Source organism: Muscardinus avellanarius (assembly GCF_963383645.1).
Source record: "Muscardinus avellanarius genome assembly, chromosome: 2".
In the NCBI taxonomy this organism is placed as follows: domain Eukaryota; kingdom Metazoa; phylum Chordata; class Mammalia; order Rodentia; family Gliridae; genus Muscardinus; species Muscardinus avellanarius.
In genome coordinates, this window is record NC_137787.1 from 27,173,844 (window position 1) to 27,196,549 (window position 22,706).

The 22,706-nt window shown below is 33.4% G+C and overlaps 1 protein-coding gene across 2 annotated transcripts in view; it reads left to right on the top strand.

The window, feature by feature from the left end:
* ERBB4 (erb-b2 receptor tyrosine kinase 4) overlaps positions 1-22,706 on the top strand; it is a gene marked incomplete at both ends in the record, with an annotated part of 1,174,461 nt that overhangs the window by 853,733 nt on the left and 298,022 nt on the right. For both annotated transcript variants that reach the window (XM_080689981.1, XM_080689982.1), the window contains 6 exons: positions 848-989; positions 3,434-3,547; positions 5,129-5,255; positions 13,724-13,797; positions 15,020-15,110; positions 17,462-17,661. In XM_080689981.1, the coding sequence (XP_080546107.1) occupies positions 848-989; positions 3,434-3,547; positions 5,129-5,255; positions 13,724-13,797; positions 15,020-15,110; positions 17,462-17,661 (748 nt within the window). The remainder of the gene's footprint in view (positions 1-847; positions 990-3,433; positions 3,548-5,128; positions 5,256-13,723; positions 13,798-15,019; positions 15,111-17,461; positions 17,662-22,706) is intronic.

A 22,706-nucleotide genomic window follows, 5' to 3' on the forward strand; every position in this document is an offset into this window, starting at 1 on the left:
TAAGAGAATTCGCTCACTCATACTTTTGTCCACCACATGTTTATGTGTACTTATACATGTGTTTTTGTTTGCTCTCAAGTAGCTGGCTCGCAGGTGGTGAAATGGTTTTTAATTCTTCTTAAATGAATTTGAAAATATTAATACATTTGATTTATCTAGACTAATATGTCAGCAGAAATGAGCTGTATTATTTGAACGTGCTGGCTTTACTAAGGTGTACGGCATTATGGAAAAGGTCATACAAGAAATGGCATCCTATTATTAAATTACAGGCTCACTCTAGCTAGCTACTTCTTTGTATTTTGGTGTTATGTACATTCCATTGACTCTTGGCTGTTCTCCTGCCAGAGCCTTTTCTTTAAATTCACTTTAAACAACCACCACAACAATGTTTTCTCACTACACAAAGGTAATCTTTGTGCTTAACATTGCCACTTAAGGTACTGAATTCTCCAAATACCATCTCCAAATAAACTCTAACCTATAGAGTTCAAGGTCAGTTGACTCTAAGATTCAACACAAATGCTTTGAATCAAAACGATTTTAAATAATTCTTCACTATCAGCTAATTTTAATAATTGAAACCAATTCTCAGCTTAAAAACTGGCAGTTAGATGCATAGCAAGTTGAACATCAGTAACCATATGATATATATTTTGATAGCAGAAAAAAAGGTTTAGTGAAAATTTAGGAACATGAATACCTTTAAGTTGATCAATGTTTGCAGAAATTATTAAGTGGATGTATACTTAGAGCACAGATTTCTCACAAAGCTGTTGCTGCATGGTTTTACTCTAAGGACTATGAAGATTATTTGTAAGTGAAAATGATATTTGCTATGTTGCAGGCCTGCATGAATTTCAATGACAGTGGAGCATGTGTTACCCAGTGTCCCCAAACCTTTGTCTACAATCCAACCACCTTTCAACTGGAGCACAACTTCAATGCCAAGTACACGTATGGAGCATTCTGTGTTAAGAAGTGCCCACGTAAGTGACAGAATACAAATAGTCAAATTAACTACAACGTTATTTGAAAACAGAGAAAAATAATGCCTTGTCAGTTTAATTTAAAACTTGAACAATATCGTAAATTATTTTAAGTCTGAGCACTCTTCTTCCCACTTCACAAAAAAGGAAATTAAAGGTCAAGATACTTAAGTGATCAGTCTAAAGTTCATAGCAAAGAAGTGGAATGTTTCAGGGTGGAAAGAAGGGTTATTGACGCCTAAACTCCGTTAGCTTCACTCACATCATGTTGTTTCTCAGAGAGGTAATTAGTTAATTCAGTGTCAGCAAGCTTTGTTATAAATGGGGTATGGTTCCTATAAGAATTAACTTCTACCTAAATTTATTCCTGATTATTTGTTTATGCTGGAACAAATGTCATTATCATTGTAATATCAAATCTAATCTAAGAACAAGAGATATAAAGCATATAATAGGGAATCTTTAGCAGACTGATAGCTCATGCTGGGGTTCAAACTGACAAGCATAACTTTTGTCATGTGTTGAGTATGTGTGCTAACATGTGGGAGTCAGTTTCCTCACATTGAATCCCCAACGGGACTTTCTTCGATGTTTTACCTAAAGGAAAGGCAAAAAGTGTTTAATTAGATAGTAATGTCCAAAACCTTGCAAAGAGGATGGTTTCCTAATAGATTATAGATTTTCCGAGGTTGCAGGGTATACCCTTGGGCAAAGATTATGTTGTTAGGGAATGTTTTCAGAATAAATTTCTATGAAGGAAGGGAAGATAGCAGGATTTGACTTTAATGACATCTCAGCAAAGGGTCTGTGTTGTGGTACGTACTCTCTGGTGAATAACTCACCATATAAAACCTTGACATGGTGTGCCCACACCCATAGCTTCATAGATACCCCTCTTCCCAAACTCATTCCATTCCTAGATTTTCTAATATTTTTTTCTATTGAGGCAAACCACTATTCAGAGGCCATAAATATTCTAAGCAAAGGGCTGCTTTATTTCTACACAAAGTGAGTGGTGTATAGCCAGAACTATATGGTTTACCACACAGCTTAGTATCCCTGTTTCTTTCACATCTATTTCTCAGTGAGGCTGCAGGGACACTGCCGTCCATTTTCCAATTGCACCACGTACCAAGCTTAGCTGCCATCTTTTCTGTTAGCTTGCCATAGTGTCCTCCCTACATCTCCATGCAGCAGAGGTAGAAGCTGAGTTAGAGATGCCAGCCTAGTGGTGGATGACATGGGGTCTGAACCTGTACCTCTTCCCCTAATCATACTCCATCCTAAATGCACTGTTTTAATTTCACCCTGTGTGGGTTGCTGTTGGCCTTGCTCAACATTAAAGAAATCATGATGATGGGCAGTTCTCATCACAAGGTTAATCACTGACCCATGGTTAGGTGCTTTCTGTCTCCCAGGACCCAGAATCATGCCAGGAACTGTCTGATAAATGGTGTACCATCTTATGTTACACATGGAATGATTTAGCTCTAGAAATCTAGAGGTTCCCCTTATGTTTTTCCAGTTGGGATGTGCCATAACTCCACATTGCATATACTCCCACCATAGATACTGTCAGTATCACAGAGTCTCATTGGTCTTATGGCCCAAGTAAAATTCCCTACAGGTACCTGGACCATGTGCCTTTTCTGCTGTGGGCAGCCCTCAAGTCTAGAAGCCTTCTATGTCATTGCATATTGGGCATACTTCCTTCCAAAAAAAAAAAAATTGGCCTGGAAGGTGCTGGGTTTTTCTTTATTGGGGAAGCTCTAGATGCAATAAATTTGCCTTTAATTTTGGAAAAGATGTCCTGGCATATCACACATCATTGATCTACTAAACATTTCACCAGAGTATAAATGGTAAGATATTCCTTGTCTGTTGGTATACCTTTCCTAAAGTACTGCCTTTTGAAATTTCATTTTGTTTCTTCATATCAAACTGTGAGAAATCTTCTGTGGCACTGCACTAAAACACAGAACACATTTGAAATGTTGCCTCCTGGCTCTGAAGTGCACTCTCTTGATCCGAGGCAGTTCAACTTCAGCTTCATTTGTGCTTCATGAACATGAAGTATTTTTAGACTTCCAACTTGCATCATGACATGAAATGAAGTGGAACTATTGAGAAACACAAACTAAATGTCATGCAGTTTCCTTAGTCTATAAAAGAAATCCACTCTGTCTTGGGGGCAATTCAGGATGTGGAGCAGTAGCCAAGCAAGTACAAGTTGTCGTTAGCCCATACTGCTCTAGGATTTCAGAGTGTATGATTGGAGGTACTATTTCAAGTTGATATGTGTAAGCAAAGGATTATTTTAATGGAAGAGTCCTATAAATTGCTGATTATGCTAATCATTTTAAAATCCTAAAATATCTTTTTAAAAACCTTAATAGCTAAACATTATTAACCTTTTTGCTTCTTTTTCTTTTTTATAAAATCAGATAACTTTGTGGTAGATTCAAGTTCTTGTGTACGTGCCTGCCCTAGTTCCAAAATGGAAGTAGAAGAAAATGGGATTAAAATGTGCAAACCTTGCACTGATATTTGCCCAAAAGGTGAGTGATAACTTATGGTGCTTTGGTTAGAACAGGGACAATGCTGAGGTCTTTGACTTGTTTTTAATAGGCCAATAAAGTTAACTTCTCAGAATAAACTCACTGCTACAACCAAAGCTTCCTGCATCCCCCCTGACTCTTCATGACTTTAAACAGTTTTCCAAAGTATCAACTAAATGCATATTATTGGTTTTGAATTATATCAACTAAAATTATCCAGATGAAACTCAAAGTTAACTTTGACAGAATCTCAAAAATAAAATTATATTTTCAACAACAAATTTTTAGAAGTTTTATACCAATAAAAGGATTGACATGGTTATTTTAATATCACAACTATACTGTGGTTATTTTAATATCGCAAATAAATGGTTATTTTAATATCAGTAAAGTGGTATTAGTTGCTTGCCACTGTATACAAAATGATCTGCTAAGCATAAAAAGGGATACAAAGGAATATGTACCATGACACTCTCCAGGTCTTAAAAATGTTTTAAAATATATGCTAAAGGACAAGGAAGTTTACAATAGGTATTAAATAAATGTTGCAGATATTCATACTATAAAATTTTAGTGGAGGAAGAAATCCCTTCCAGATGTGGATGATCAAATTCCTCACCAGAATGAAACTCAAATTAAGCAAAATGAAAGTACAGTTCAAATCTCCCAAATGCTATTAGGCTTTGCAATGATCAAGTGCCTTAGAAAAGGGCAAACTTAACACTTAATTTTAAAAGACATTGTCTCTCTTTTCTTTCCTTCTCTGTTTCTGTCTGTTTCCCTCTCTCTCTGTCTCTACACACACACACACACACACACACACACACACACACACACACAAACTTTTTTTTTTTTGGTGGTACTGGGGTTCCTGGAAGCCCTTCTACCTCTGGGCTACACTCCCAGACCTATTTTATATTTTTGAAACAGGGTCTCTTAAGCCAGCGCGGCTGGCTTCGAACCTGCGCGATCCTCCTGTCTCAGTCTCCCAAGCGCGGGGATTACAAGCGTGTGCCATTATGCCCGGCAACACACACTATTTTAAAAAATAAAACCTTCAGAAAGCATATTGAATTTCATTACAAATATTTGATTGGCCCTAGACTCCGGTAACAACTCACATCTTAGTGCCTTTTCTTTATCTTCATTGGAGCAGTGTTTTTCAAATTATAGGCTATAGACTATTAGTAACCCAGGAAGTTATTTTGCTGAAAGTTCAGATGTTTAAAAAATATTAAAATAAATATTTTAGAATGGATTAGAATATATATAATTTTGTCTAATAAGGAAAAGTAATGGTTAATAAAGGTTTTGTTTTAGTTAGCATATGCATTGTATGTGTATATTGGGTTTTGATATAAAATACGATTTTTACAGTGAGTCGTGGTCACTAAATTATAGGTAGGGACACTATCTTATAGCAAAGATAACAGTAAATGATGAATGAATTAATTAATTCGTTTTCAGAAAAATAATAGAGTTTTAACTTTTTAGTGAAAATGCTGTTTTGTCATGAGCATGCAAATAATTCATTGTCCTGAAGTCATTTTTCAGCCCTGACTGTGACTCTTGCTTCCTCAGCGTGTGATGGCATTGGCACCGGATCCCTCATGTCAGCTCAGACAGTGGATTCCAGTAACATTGACAAATTCATAAACTGCACAAAGATCAATGGGAATTTGATCTTCCTTGTCACTGGGATTCATGGGTCAGTATTCAGTTTTTCGATGATTATTTTACAACACATAGACAAAGATGAAGAGATTCCTTAGCTTTGCCTGTTTGCTTCTTCTTGACCCAGAAGAGTTCATCTTTCATGCCTGTGCTTCACCAACAAAACCACTTGCAGTTAACTAGCAGTTAACAGTAAATCAGAATTTGGAGATATACTCGCATTTTTAGTTTGGTGATTACTTAGACCAGGAAACGTATGTTTGTATTTAAGTTAAAATGTATTTGCAGGACATTATCCTTTTATCTATGGTTTTCAGCAAGTCTTAGTTATTTTTAGATAAGTTCATAAAACAGTGTAAATAGGTAATAGGATTGATTTCATTTAAATTCTTAACTAGTTATAGACAACATAAGTTAATGTTCTTTAAAAAAACTCACAAACTGAAATAATTTGACCTAATACATAATCAGAATTTTATTAAGTTTTTTTCAGAAATTTTCTTTGTTCTGATAAATTATTTTTCTCAAGTTGGGAAGTTATTACTACTGTAAGTGATCTATTAAGTGAATTTCATTTTGATAATAAAAATTGCAACATTATCAGGGTACCGTCATTATAGAACCACCCTTTGTTTTGAACTGGGAAAATAACCCAATTTGTATTCTTTAAATTATCATAAAAATGTCAGTATTGTTACTTTATATTTTATCATTTTGTCTATATTACTACTTAATTCCTAAAAATTCCACAGGCTTTGGAGAAAGAATATATCACACACATATTTCAATTTAGACTCCTACTCTGAACATATATTCATTCCTAAAAGCTTAAATTTAATTAGGAATAAATTTATCCAAATAGGAAAAAAATAAGAACACTAAAACAAAGTATTTAATTTCATTTAAATAAATCACTTTTCCCTTATTACTGAAATATTTCTTTAAAATATAATATAGATTTAAATATTTTTCCATTTCAGATGCTATAATAGTATATATGTTCTCTCTCTCTCTCTCTCTCTCTCTCTCTCTCTCTCTCTCTCTCTCCCTGATTTGCTATATTTGGTCTAAGTCATGATTTTTAAAAATATGAGACTGTGAATATTTTGACTTGGAAACTGTCAGCCCACATTCCCCCAAGGAGTGATGTGTTGGAGGTGGGTAGAACTAGCCATTTTGAGATGGACCCATTCAATTGACTTTCCCATAGTCTCCACTGGCCCTCTCAATCTTTTTGCTTTGTTGTCCTAGACAACTTGGTCCATTAGGTAGGAGACTCAAGTCAATATAAGGTGCATCTCTATAATTTAATGAATATATAATACTTAGTACAAGAATATATCTACATTTTAATTATTTTAAAAGCAATATCAGAGATGAAAAAACATTAATAAGGTCTTATGAGAAACAATGAAATAAATATATACAGTCACTTGACTTACACTGCCTGATTTCATGAGGAAATAATAAATAGTTTCAAGTCCTTCAGGGTGGGGAATGATTTGAAGTCATATATTCTTATGAATTGCATTAGACAAGTGGTTTTTATCTCTATGGATCTCAATATTATTCTCTTATATGTTAAGGATTTAACACTTCAATTCTGAAATATCTATATGAAATACAACCTACTTTATGTATTTTAAAAACCATATCAATTCTCTAGCTATAATTTAAAGAAGAAATAAGAGAAAAGTTGCATCCGATAAAATAGGTATTGATACAAAATGCTCATCTTCCACTTATAATGAAAATTTGGATTTATATGGCATAACATTAGCAGTCATTCAAGGACATTAAGAGGAACAGCTGACCACTGGGATAGAACATAACTAACCAAATGTATTGTTATATAAAAAGGATAAGGGAAATAATTTTCATTGAAATTGTGGCAACATGAGCAGGGAATTAGATGCAAAATATGACTGAGCATAAAATGTTTATACAAAGTCTTATTTTAAAGATGTAAAGGTGAGAAGCAATCATTTGCTTTAAGAGACATTTAACAATCTTAGCCTCAGATTGTCATTAAAATCCTGTAACATTGCCTAATTACTTTTATAACTGAAACACCTCTAGAAATATCCCAACTCTCCTTTAGTTGATTGGAACTGCCTCCATTGAGAACAACTGCAAAAGACTCATGATAATAGAAAAATTATAAAAAGTGACCTGCTAAAGGTAAAATGCTTAGAAATAAAATATGGGTGGGGAGGTCTGCAAAAAACTTGAACTGAGCCAAGCGTGGTGGCGCACACTTGTAATCCCAGCATTTGGGAGGTTGAGACCTGGAGGACTGCGGTTTGCAGACAGCCTCAGCTACTTTAGTGAGGCCCTCTACAACTCAGTGAGACCCGGTTTCAAAATATAGAATAAAATATAGGGCAGGAGATGTAGCTCAGAGGTCAAATGCCCCTGGATTCCATCCCCAGACCTGAAAAAAAAAAAAAAAAAAACTTGAACTGGTGGAGTTCTGAATAATTATTTTATTCTTAGTTCATCATAAAACAAATAAACATAAAACAAAACTCTGAATTTATTCTATTTGTAAAGTGACTTTATATATTCTCATTCACCCATATCCTAGATTGTGTAAAGGAAGACAAATAGAAACAGTAGTATCAAAAAATAAAATATACTGTGCAGTAGGGCTGATGCCTTCACAACTTCAAGAGAAGAATATTACAGAACCTTAGGAGAAATCAGGCTTTTAAGGAGAACAATCTTATTAATTCATTAAAAATAAGTTAAGAAAATCAATTTACATGGCTTAGAAATAGAAAGCATATGAAACTTCTTTAATATTAAACTCAGGAAAAATAAATGAGACATTTTATATGCCTGAATTGGTCCAAACCAAACCGGAGTTTGATTTGCATCTCCATGATGGACAGATGGCATTGAGTTGGGTAGGGCTTTGCTTTTTTGTTATTCAGTTTCCTCTAAAGAAAAACAGAAATAAACTAATTAGAAACACCTATCCCCTCTGATTTTTATCATCATTAAAATAGTTTTGAATTGCTCAACCCAATATGTAGCATATCATAAACTTTTTGGTAATTGACTTGCAAAAAACAAAGTGGGAATGGACAGGAAGGAGGGAGAGAGGGAGGGAGAAAGAGAAAGAAAGGGAATAAAGAAATAAGAAAAAGGATGAGAAAAAGGCAGTGCAAAAGAAAAATATCTCAGTGCAAAAGAAAAATATCTGCATCTAGTTTATACCACAGAAAATTATGCAACAAATAATATAGACTTAGTTCATAGATTAAGAAACCAAATAAAGACAAATTTTTTTAGGATAAATTACACTTTTTAGTTCAGATTATATCACTTAAACCTGGAATACTTGACTTTATGATTGATATTATATTTCAAGCATAATATAAATGTTATTTTTAGGAAAGAAATATGAATGTTATTTTTAGGAAAGAAATATGTATGCAAAATATCATATATCCTGCATTCTAAATCATGTGACATATATTCTGAGGCCTTTTATTTCATATAAGGAAAGTATGACTATTAAATTATTCAGTAGATCTAACATTAGTGATCTATACATTATATATATAAAAATATAGGTGTGTTGATCTACAACCAGTAGACCTATACATAGTGTATATATGAATATAGGTGTGTTAGTAACTGTAATGTGTGTATGCGTGTGTGTGTGTGTGTGTGTGTGTGTGTGTGTGTGTGTGTGTAGAAAGCAGAGAAAGGAAATCTTAATGAATAATAATACAGGGTATTATAAACAGAAAACTTTCCAGAAATGATGTTTTATCTTACTTGTCATTAATATGTTTCAATAGTATTGTATGGTTTATTAAAATAGCCGAGCTACTTCTTTAAACAAATCAAAGGGCAAAAATTATAATTAAGTGATATTATGCTTTTCAGAAACAAGTGTCTGCGGAAAATAGATTGACTGATAGATTGTCAGTTAAAATTTTAATATATCAAAGGACTAAAGAAAGTTAATTGGCATGCTCACTCTATAGCTCAATAGTGCCACTGCCAGAAATAGAAATAGCTACTCATTTCCTTATTTAGATTGGGAACTGCAGGCAGAGCTCAGGGTTTGAGTTATCAATAGGACTCTTCCTCTGTCATGTTTTGTCATGTTTCACACAGCTCATGTGCATGTGCTTAGAGTAGCAAAACGCTCAGCAAAGAGGCACATTGATGCTGTGCACAGTGAGGCCCTGTCAAGGGAGATTTACATTATAGACTGCAGGGATGATAGACAGTGGGGGAAAAAGATAATAGGTTTGGTGACAAAATAAAGTGATTTCAGCAGAATCGCGAAAATATATTTCTTTCTCCTCATCCTGAGCTTCATTTTGGATCACCAAACAGAATAGCAGAATAGACATAACATTCTTTTGCGTGACTCTGAATTTAGGTAGGAAAGTTCTCGATTTTAAAGTACTATGGATTTCAAGTGAGTATAGAACGATTCTCCCAAGAGCTACTTTGAACTTGGTAAGTGGAATTCTGTCAACTTATTTTATGAGAGTCCTGGATCTCTAAAATTAAGCATATAAAATTTCTGTGGTCCATTGGGCTGTGTGTGAACAGTCCAGAATTCATTTAATTCCTGGCAACCTGGAACCATTCTTGATAAAGATTTGGACCGACCCCATTATTGTGTGCTTGCCCTGAATTTTTATTCTGTCTTAATAAAGCTGGGATATTTTATTATATAACCAGACCTACACAATGCTTTTCATCAAAGAACAAATGTTGAAAGCTCATTCTCCTACTGCAGAGATGATATTTCCTCTGCATACAAGTGTTTTTCCACATGCTGAAATTGATTTCTTTTGCTTCATAGTCCTCAACAGTATAATTTTTAATTTGAAATATATTTTCTGATAAATACAACAAGTTTGCTAGAACACTTAATTTAGATTTTAAAATTTTTATAAATACTCATGTGACAGAAAATTCTGATCAATAGTTTACACGTGAATTCTTGGGAAATCATTTGTAGGGGTTTTTCTTGTGTCCATAATAACCAGTGTTTGTACTCTCTCCAGATTCCATGCTAAACTAAAAATAATTTTATTGATAACACTCCTTGGTTTGAAACTGTGATTTAATATAAAGCATAGATTTTTTCAAAGTTATCAAACAGTCCACAATATATAAGAACATGCGAAGAACCAAGTTCAGAAAGCCAATACCAGGTGGTTGCAGAGGTGAAGGGGTCTGAATCTAGTAATTTTATCAAGATTCTAGTGCATAAATGCCAATAGATTCAGAGTCAGATTTCCAGAAGATAAGCCATATACCTGTCTGTTTATCAGGAGATTGTTGAACACTTTTATTGATAGTCCTATTAAGATTACATCCATCCCAGTATGGCAACTCATACCTGTAACCTCAGTCCTTAGGAGGCTGAAGCAGAAAAATTGCAGATCCAAGTTCAGCCTCAGCAACTTTCTGAGACCCTGTTTCAAAATAAAAATAGAGCCGGGTGTGGTGGTGCACGCTTGTAATCCCAGCATTTGGGAGGCTGAGACAGGAGGATCGCAGTTCACGGTCAGCCTCAGATACTTAGTGAGGCCATCCGCAACTTAGTGAGACACAGTTTCAAATTAAAGAATAAAAAAACTAGGGCAGGGGGTATAGCTCGGAGGTCAGATGCTTCCGATTCCATCCCCAGACTCGTGGAAAAATAAATAAATTAATTAATTAAATAAAATAGGCTGGCAGTGTAGCTCAGAGGTAGAATTCACCTGATTCAATCTCTAGCACCACAATAAAACAAAACTAAACTAAACTAAATTACAAAGAATGACAAGACCACATCCAATGAATCACTGTATTGTAATTTTACTCTCCATACCAAAAATAAATTCCATATGGTAAAAAGTAAATGTTAATAGGACTAATATACATATTTGATTGCAACAGGTAGATACATACTTTTACCAGTCCAAGTTCATTGTTTATAGAAGGTTTAGTCTTTGGAAAAGTAGCCAAAGAAAATAATTTAATATTTATATAAGAGTATATATTAATATGAATTATATTTTCTCAGGAAAATCTTTTAATTTAATTAAGTTAAACTATATATTACTTAAGTTATATAAAGTATTGCTTCAATTATAGAAACTTTTGATATATCATTTTGTGTTAGCCTGAATATTAAAGTATGCAATTATTTTACCTGGTCAATGTTTTGCCCAAAAATACTTCCTTAAGATGAAAACATAAAAAATCCATTAAATTGAAATTTTTAAAGGTAACACATCCATTTCTTGAAAAGAAAAAATTTATATTTTAATTATATTTATTATAATAATACATTTATGCATTAAGACATTCTCTAAAAGTCTTCAAAATTTATGGCTTTTGAGTATTATGAAATTAGTTGCACATGTTTTCAAATGTTAACATAATTAATTTGGATTAAAGCAAGTATTTATTGGGATATAAAATTTAGTATAAATGAACTATATTAGAACGAAAGAAGAAAAGAAAGGTTTTTGCCTGTATTTACTTCTGATCTTCTTGTGAAGTACCAATGCAATTAGCAATTGAAATTGCTTTGAGGAGACCAAAAGCCAATTGTTCTCACTGTGATATAATTGATTTTCAGAATATATTATTTCTGATTAATACTAAACTTTTAAAATAAAAACAAAATGGCCCATTTATAGACTTGCTCTCATTGTGCTTGTTCTTAGTATTGTTAAAATAGTTCATATTCTGTATCAATCAAAAATTATTTTAAAACAAATGCACACACTTAGACACAATTTATTTTTGACAATGGAGCTAAAAACTCATTGGAGAAAAGAGCCTTTTTCAACAAATGGTACGGGGAAAAATGGTTATCTATTTGTATAAAAATCGAATTAAATTTCTACCTCTCAACCTGCGTAAGAATCAACTCAAGATGAATCAAAGACTTGGAGATTAGACCAGAGACTCTGAAATTACTAGTGGTGGCCATGGGAACAACACTCCAATATATAGGCACTGGAAGAAACTTCCTCAATAATACCCCAAAGCTCAGGAAATTAAAATAAGAATTAATAAACGGGATAGCATTAAATTAGAACATATCTGCTCATTAAAGGAAACCATCAAGTGTCATAACCGAGAACTTGGAGAAAGGAAGATCTTTGCCAGTGACTCTTCTGATAGAAAACAAATATATAGAACATATAAGGAACTTAAAAGACCTCACACTGGAAAACCAAGTAATCCAAACAAGAAATGGGCAATTGAATTAATTAGACACATCATAAAGAAGAAATCTAAATGGCCAATGAATATACAGAAAAACCTTCAACATCATTAGCAGTCAAGAAGTTTCTAATCAAAACTTGACTGAGATTCTGTCTAATCCCAGTTAGAATGGCAATCATCAAGAAGTCAAACAACAATAAATGCTGGTGAGAATGTGGGTGATTAGAAGCTTTTATACACTACTAGTGATATTGTCATTAATGCAGCTGCTATGGAAATCAGTGAGAAGATTCCTCACAAAAATTGCAAATGAATCCACCATATGATCCAGCTATTCCAATCCTGGGTATCTTTCCAAAGAGGTTGAAGTCAGAATATTATAGTGAGACATGCATACGCATGTTGATAGCAACACAATTCACAACAGCCAAATTATGGAATTAACCTAGGTTTCCATCCACAGATGAATGGATTACAAAATTATGGGATATGCACACAATGAAATTCTACTCAGCAATAAAGAAAACCCAAATTATGCTATTTGCAAGAAAATGGATGGACCTGAAGAACATTATATTAAGTGAGATTAGCCAGTCACAGAAAGTGAAGGGTCATATGTTCTCTCTCATATAAAGAAGCTAGAGAGTAATCAGGGCAAAAGAATGATTTTAAATAATGGAGGAGAAATTCTGATAAAGACATGGAGGGGATGTAAGAGAAGATTGTGGTGGTGGTGGGGGGGAGTTAGTGAAAGAGTCACTTCCACAGACTTTATGTACATATGTGAAATTACAAATGCCAATATCAATATCAAGTATGGGGAAGGGGGCGTGGGGAGGGAACCAGGGGAAAGCTTACCAAGTGCTGTGTGTGTATCTGTCACATCACCGTGAACTACATCATGATGTGAGACTATAGTGCACCAATAAAAGTGTATTAAAAACCAGCCGGGTGTGGTGGCCCATGCTTGTAATCCCCGCGCTTGGGAGGCGGAGACAGGAGGATCGCGCAGGCTCGAAGCCAGCCGTGCTGGCATAAGAGACCCTGTTTCAAAAATATAAAATAGGTCTGGGAGTGTAACCCGGAGGTAGAAGGGCTTCCAGGAACCCCAGTACCACCAAACAACAGCAACGAGAATCTTCTAATCCCTTTCCACAGAGAATAATTTAAACAACACATTGCTAACCTTCCGAATGCAAATTAAAATTCAAGGTGAATGAAGTGACTGTCAGGTTCTCCTATTTACATTCCTTTGTTAGAGTTTTAATTTAGCTGTATCTCTTCTTGTCTTTCTAGGGATCCTTACAATGCAATTGAAGCTATAGACCCAGAGAAACTGAATGTCTTTCGGACAGTCAGAGAAATAACAGGTACATTTCAAAGTGCAATCATTGTGCTATAAACTATGTGAACCTAATGTTTTCTTAGAAGCATTATAGAATATTGGCGTCAGAAACTTGTTTTCAAAGCAAATTCTAGTTTGTTAAAACCCTTGTTCTTTTTAACCACACGTGTCTTTCTTCTTAGCTTTTGTGCATATTTTGAAAGGCTGAGGAATTATAAAAATAAACTACCATTAATTTTTTGTTTTTGTTATTACAAGTGTGAAATGATCTATGATTTTTTTTTTTTTTTTTTTTTTTTGGTGGTGGTACTTGGGTTCCTGGAAACCCTTCTACCTTCGGGATACACTCCAAAACCTATTTTATATTTTAATTTGGAAACAGGGACTCTTAAACCAGTGAGGCTGGCCTTGAACCTATGGGCTCTTCCTGTCTCCGCCTCCCAAGCACGGGGATTACATGCATGTGCCACCACGCCTGGCTGATCTATGATCTTTAAACCATATTTTTGTATGACTTTCTTTTAGGAAGTATTATTGAACATTCACAGCATGCAGCATTCATGTAGCACATATTTACTGAGCACCTAATACTGATATAGTAGGCATTAGGAGACCCAGAGATATGAGTCAAATATATATTTACCATAAAAAAATTTAAAATCTCTTGGGAGGCTGAGGCAGGAGGATCGCACAGGTTCGAAGCCAGCCTCAGCTACTTAGTGAGGCTTTCAGCAAATTAGTGAGACCCTGTTTCCAAATAAAATATTTAAAAAAGGGTCTGGGAGTATAGCCCGGGGGTAGAAAGCCTCTGGGTTCCACCCCCAGTACCACACACACAAAAAAATTAAAATCTAATTAGAACATTTACATATATACGCAAATGGCCTGGAATGCACTGTAGATACCACTGCCTTAAGTATACAGATAAAAGGATAAAAGATTTCAGAGAAATAGCAGCTATATTTTTTTCTCTTTAGAGTAAAGTATTTGCATTTATTCAATAAATCGAATTGGGTCATTTAAATCTTTGAGCCTATATAGTTTCATGATTTCATACATCTGAGAAAGATGCGTTCTTGGGGTTCATAATTTTGATAGCAATTTTTTATAAATATATGATTGAATGCTTCAAAACCAGAAATAACCACTGCCATTCATTCTCTATATAATTTCACCATATTTTAAGAATAATCAACAGTATTACTCAGACCATAATGTTCTGGTTTATTTGAACTTATCACTTGTAGGTTTCTTGAACATACAATCATGGCCCCCAAACATGACTGACTTCAGTGTGTTTTCCAACCTGGTGACCATTGGTGGCAGAGTACTCTACAGGTAGGTATAGTTGTTTTATGTGGAAAATCACTGGATTTTAAGAGTAGCATCTTGTGCAAATTAGCTCAAAATCATCAATCCTACTAATTTACAGACTCTGGAAATAGGAGGTTTCCATCTTTAATTTCATAGTGACTTTCACTGAGAATACCCTTGACAATATTAGATGGCTATAGATACATAATTAGAATTGTTGCTATCATTGAGTGTAATATTAGTGCTTTGCAGGTAAGGAATTCTGAAACTGAAAATTTTTCTTTTAATCTTTGGTCATCATGATTACAAGACAGAGTTAAGTAGCCTGGTGGGATGCAAATGCTGTTGTTCTAGAAGGCTCTTTATTTCTGATGCTGTCATTTGAGCCAAGCAGCACGGGACTAGTGCTTCAGGAATTTATCACCACACTACATACAGCAATGGTTAATAAATAGACAGAAAAAATAGAGCTTAGGACATCATTAGAGAATTTTAATATCAAGATTTTAAATTTACATGATAAAAATAAAGGACATTTTAGTAAGGCACTCAATTTTTTAGGTTTTTCTCAGATTTATTTGCATCAAGTTCTTATTCATAAATAAATATAAATTGATTTATATGAGAATAGTTTTATTTAATTTTCTTGAATCTGAAAAATATATAATGTCAGTGACTATTTTATAATAATGTTTTAGAGAAAATATGTTGAATTTTTACTACTAAACTTAAAACAGATATATATATATATATATATATATATATATATATATATATATCTTCATATATATATGAAATTTTAAAAAGGTAAAGGGGAACGGTGAAAGGAGCTTAATAAAAGGGGATAATTGAGAGATGTGTTCAAATGGTATATGCAAACAACTTGTACTGTTCATGGAATAAAATATTATACATCAGTCAAGACATTGTGCTAACATTGTAATACATGACTCAAGGTGGTTATGATAAATGGAAAAATTCAAAAGAATGAGTTAAATCTTCTTTCTTTTTTGTGCTTCTGATGATAGAACCCAGAGGACTTCCTTCTCTGAACTCTATCTACCCTGAGCTCCTTTTATTTTGAAACAGGGTCCAAAGGGTCTTGCTAAACTGCTGAGGCTGGCCTCAGACTGTGATTGTCCTGACTCAGCCAAGTATTGGGAATGTAGGTAGTATGTAAACACACTTGGCTAGGTGTGTGTGTGTGTGTGTGTGTGTGTGTGTGTGTGTGTGTGTGTGTGTTACTGGGGATAGAATCCAAAGAATTTTTTCAGTACTGGGGCTAGAATAACACTGAGCTAAATTCCAATGCTTTTTTATTTTTTATTTTTTTGAGATATAATCTTTTTAAGTTGTCCAGGCTGACCTCAATCTTCTAATCCTTTTATCCCAACCTCCCTAGTGTTTGGGATTATGGATGTGCACCACAATGCCCCGTGCATCTCAGTCTTTATTACTGAGTCCCATGTGTTTTTACTGACTTAAAAAATTCTAAATATTAATAGTAAGAGATATTTAAAATTGTTAGTGAAAAGGAGATGTTTTTATCTCCAAAATAAAAAAAATCATTCATTAGTTGAGAGAAATGTGAGAATGTGAGCATATCTATTCTCTATGAAAATAAAAAGAAAAAATAATTAATATATCCATTTAGAGAACAAAAATTATGGTTTATGTTGAAATAAAAGTAATACTATGAAATGATAACTGGTTTACACAGTAGTTAGTCTTCAACATTTAGAGTTGGAAGAATAGAGTTTCCTCCAGCTATGTAAGACTTTTTATTATTTTTTTTAAATTTTAGTTTAATGGAATCATTTCTTTTAATTTTAATATCTCCTAACCTTACTTATAAAATCTTTCTTAATTTAAAGTTTTTTTGTTTCTGAGGTTTAAGTTAATATCTAATTATGTTTTGTAATATCTACCCTCTGAAAACATGTCTAAATCTATTACATAATTATATTAGAATTAATGTCTTACTTTGGATAAGCAATCATTCTATGAATATTTATTTAGCCTTAAAACATTTTGTTGTTGAGGAACATAAATTTCAGATTAGGAAATGGAAGATTTGTGAGCAGATATTTCAGTAGTAAATATCTAGGCACTAAAGAATATTGTTAAAATTCATAATTTTAAGAAGTGGGCATTTTCCTTTTGGGAAACAAATCATTAATATCAGAACTGATAGTATATGTAGCACATAAAGATAAAACTGCAATTCTGAGCATAAATTTATTGATTTAATCTCTCCTTATGATCAATAACGCTCTTCTTGGAGTAAGTGGTGGTATCCTTATTTTACTTCAAGAGTGTATTTTGTAGCCATAAAATGTGTGTCCTTATTCCATTTTCCCCTTCCTACTCCATAGTGGCCTCTCCTTGCTCATCCTCAAGCAACAAGGCATCACCTCTCTACAATTCCAGTCTCTGAAGGAAATCAGTGCAGGAAACATCTATATTACTGACAACAGCAACCTGTGCTATTATCATACCATTAATTGGACCACGCTCTTCAGCACTATCAACCAAAGAATAGTGATCCGGGATAACAGGAAGGCTGAAAACTGTAGTAAGTACCTTATCTACACACTTAATGCATTCAAACTGAATATTTTTCCATTCTATGTTGAAACAAACACTTGAAAGTAGTAATAGGTAGAGATTGCTGCCCTCTGGTCCCAGCCCTGATAAAGAAAGCTAGCTGTAATTACTACTTGGGATAAAATAATCAGAAAAAAATGTTTCATAACATATTGCAAATCTTGCCTAACTTTGGGAATCACTCTGTGGAGATTTAGATTCAGTAGGTGTAATTTCATTGCTTAATAAGCATCCCAGGTAATTCATTGGATCCCACTACTTTGTAGAAATCTATATTATTAAATTGTTTGCTGTCTGGTTTCAGTGATCTTGGAAGATAGAATAAAGTAGTTTTGCCATTTTTGGATGTTGGGAAAAGTGAATGTGTATTTTATTTTAGTTAATTAATTAACTTTGGTACAGTGAATTGAATCGAGGGCATTTTACTTCTTAGCTATGTCTTCAGACCTAATTTATTTTTATTTTGAAACAAGGTCTTTTTAGGTTAATGAGAGCCTCACTACTTGCTGAGGCTGTCCTTGAACCTGAGATCCTTTTGTCTCAGCCTCCCAAGTACTGGGATTACAAGTGTGTGCCACTAAAACCTGCTGAATGTTTTTTCTTCTAAAATGTGGAGGGAAAATAGTGTTGCAGAAGAAAGTTCATTTAATACATTATTTATTTAGGAACACCATTATCCCCTTATTTCATCTGTCTTGATACATATTCATCATTTTCTGATATAACAATAAAAAAATGATGTTTCTGTAAGTACATGACTGTGCCATTCCCATCTAATACATTGATGCTCCAATGATTAATATTTAATTCTTTTCTATTTTTCTACTAAGTGCTACCCACATCTACATCCTTTGAGTGCCACTAATATTCATATAATAATCATATTTGTTGTAAATAGCAGCTATTAAGCCCCAGAACTCAATTTACTTATTTGTAAATGCATAGATTTTTATAGGCATGAGAAGTCAGTTATTTTAAAAGCAGATTTCTTCCTATAAGTTTACCCTCAAGCTATTATGTTACTTCTTTGCTCTCACTACCATAATAATCAAGAGGATATAAACAAATAATGGTTGAGTTCATATGTATGCATAAGAAATAGAGAAAATTTTTTTAAAAGTATGAACTCTTTTCAAAAAATTTTTATTGGTGCATTGTAATCATATTATTTATGGGGTACAAGATTGTAAAGGCACACATGCAAACATCATGCATTTAGCCCTCACCCAATTTCCATCCCATTTCCTCCCCCTTCCTCCTTGTCATGTTTGGCTTAGTGATTGACTTTGATGTTTATGAATGTACATCATTTATATTAAGGAATTTATCTCTTCCCCCTTTCTCTACAGTAAGGTTGCCTTATTTGCTCATCTATGGTTTTTCTTCCTAGAGTTCCTCCTATAACCCTTTTTATCCCTATCTTCTGCATATTAGAGAGAGCACCCAATTTTTTACGTTTTAGGACTGACTAATCCCACTTAGCATAATGTTCTCCATTTCCATCCATTTTCCTGTAAATGACAAACTTTTGTTCTTCTTTATGGCTGAGTGAAATTGCATTGTGTACATACCCCATAGTTTTGTAATCCATTCATCTGTTGATGGACATCTCGCCTGGTTCCATAGTTTGGCAATGGTGAATTGTGCAGCTATGAACATAGATAAGCATGCATTAGTTTGGTAGTATGGTTTCTATTCTTTTGGGTAGATACCCAGGAGTTGTATTAAGAAGTGCTATCAGAAGTGCTATGTGGTACCATTTTATTTTAGAGAATTAAGAAGACTGTAAAATAATAATCCACCAATAAAACTATAAAAGTAAAACAAATAATTTATTATATCCTACCTTATTCCAGATAGGGTTTAAGGCATATCAGGCTGAACACACATGTTTTAGCTATTTTTGATCCTTAAACACATTATCTAAAGAAATAAAATATTTGGCAACATGAAGATTCTGCTTTATATGAACTTATGTTCTTACACATTCTTCCTTTTCACATAAAATCAAGAAACCAAAGATCTAATTATGTAATCAATATACCTGTTCATATTAAATTAAATTCGTTTTTTCATTTAGTCTGAAAGATATCCTAGGTTTTTTTTTTTTTTTACATTGCTGATTCCTCAAAGATTCCATGACATGAAAAGCTAAAAAATATTGACTTCTTTGCTTATGAGGTTAGAGTTCTAAAACAATAATGATAGATGGAAGACATTTTAATATAAGTTTATAAAGTATTTTGAAAGCTCTTAAAAAGCACAGTTATTTTCTTTTTTTTTTTCTTTTCTTTCTTTCTTTTTTTTTTTTTTTGGTGGTGGTACTGGGGTTCCTGGAAGCCCTTCTACCTCCGGGCCACACTCCCAGCCCTATTTTATACTTTTTATTTGGAAACAGGGCCTCTTAAGCCAGTGCGACTGCGCAATTCTCCTGTCTATGTCTCCCAAGCACGGGGATTACAAGTGTACGCCACCACGCCCAGCAAAGCACAGTTATTTTAAAGCTGAAATATAAATGGTATAGATACTACAACCAACTTTAAAATCTTGTTTATATTTGAACTCACACATATCATATTTTAAAAACATTTGTACTTATATATTTGTATTTAAAACCAATATAAGGAAGAGAAAAATTAAATTTATTGCTGATTTTTCAAAATGTAAATATCCTTAATTTTTACAATTGTTGGAAACAAAAACAATAAAAATAACAATAAAAATATATGTAAAGAAGATATTTTTGTACTCATATATATAACATATACATAGATGTAGCTAAGGAAACATAGGCATACATAGGCATATTTGAATAAGATCAGACAATATATACTCAAGTAGTGCTCTGTCATCAGTGTCTTCTGTTTAATATAGTATGAACCTCTCCCATTCCAGAGTATTATCCTTTTATCTTTTTTAAAATTGTATTTATTATTATTATTATTATTATTATTATTATTATTATTATTATTATTAGTGGTGGTACTGGGGTTCCTGGAAACCCTTCTACCTCCGGGCTGCACTCCCAGACCTATTTTATACTTTTTTATTTGGAAACAGGGTCTCTTAAGCCAGCGGGGCTTGCTTCCAACCTGTGAGATCCTCCTGTCTCCCAAGCATGGGGATTACAAGAGTGCACCACCACACCCGGCTAAAAGCTGCATTTCAAAGTATTGATTCAATATCATATTAGCATAAATTATTTTCAAATTTTTATATTAACATTGCAATAATCATAAAACGTTGTACACCATGCATTTATTTTCTAAGACTAAAATTTGGAAGTGGAATTTTTGAATGAATAAGGCTACATCAAATTTTTTATATATTGATATATCTTTTATTAAAAACACTGAGTCTTTGTTAAAAACACTGTATGATGGGAATATTTTCTTCCATTGTATACAGCATTGGATCTTCATGGTTTTAAATCACTGACCTTAAAATGGAAAAGAAGGTATTTTAAATTTACATGTTTTGGTTTGACACTGAACTCTTTTTATATGTGGATTGATCATTTATATTTTTTACAAATTAATTTATTATTTGTTGAATAAAATTCATCTATTTTAATTTGAGAAGTTATTTTTTCTTCTTGAATTGAAAGAGCTCTTCACTACTTAATCACATTAATTTTTTGCCTTTTTATATGTTGTGGATAGCTTTCTTACAAGTCATTTTTAATCTTTGTATCTCTGGATACTTAAACATTTTGTTCTTTTTTAGTTCACAGGATAAATTATTTTTTATTATGTCATGCATTTTAGGGTAAATAAAATATATTAAAAATTTTGACCCAAATGAAAGATATTTTGGCCTTTTTTTTTGTCCTTATGGCATTGGGAATGGAACCCAATGTGTTATATTAGCAAAGCAAGTGCTTTGCCACTGAGCTACATTCCAGCCTCACATAAAATTTTGTATAATATATTTTTCAAAAATTCCAGTTATTGAAATGGGCAAATGAACTAAATAGACACTTCACAAAAGAAGAGATACAAAGGGCTAATAGATACATGAAAAGATGTTCTTCATCACTGGCCATCAGGGAGATGCAAATCAAAACTACACTGAGATTCCATCTAACCCCAGTCAGAGTAGCAAGCATAAAGAAATCAAATAACAACAAATGCTGGCGAGGATGTGGGGAAAGAGGAACTCTTTTACACTGTTGGTGGGAATGCAAACTAGTTCAACCACTATGGAGATCTGTGTGGAGATTCCTAAGAAAGGTGGGAATAGATCCACCATATGATCCAGCTATACCACTCCTGGGTATCTTTCCAAAGGAGTTGAATTCAGAGAACTACAGCAACATATGCATACCTATGTTCATAGCAGCACAATTTGTAATAGCCAAAATATGGAACCAACCCAGATCACCATCAACAGATGAATGGATAGCAAAACTATGGGAAATACACACAATGGAATTCTATTCAGCCATAAAGAAGAACAAAATTATATCATTTGCAAGAAGATGGAAAGCCCTGGAGAACATTATGTTAAGTGAGATCAGCCAAGCACAGAAGAAGAAGATACATATGTTTCCTCTAATATGCCCAAACTAGGAAACACAAAGAATACCAGAGGGACTCCAGATATTGAAGGGGAAACACTAGCTAAGTTTGGATGGTAAGATAGGAGAGGAGGAAGGCCGGTCTTGATTAATAAGGGTCTACACTTGAACATGTGTAAAATTATGAATAAGACATGGTTAACCTGGACAACCATTGGTGGGAGGGGGGAAGGGAAAATGGGGGTGGGGGGGGAGAGGGCACCAAATATAGTGTAAATGTATACTATTTATGTTCAATAAAAAATTGTTATAAAAAAAATAAAAATAAAATATATTTGCAGTTATAAAAAAAATAAAAGAACAATAAGAATGAAAAAAAATTCCAGTTATTTATGATATTGACAAAACATAATTTATTTGAATATCCCATCTATTCCCACTGATTTTAGAGTGCTGCAATATTTCTGCAAAATAAACTACTGAGAAAAGATCCC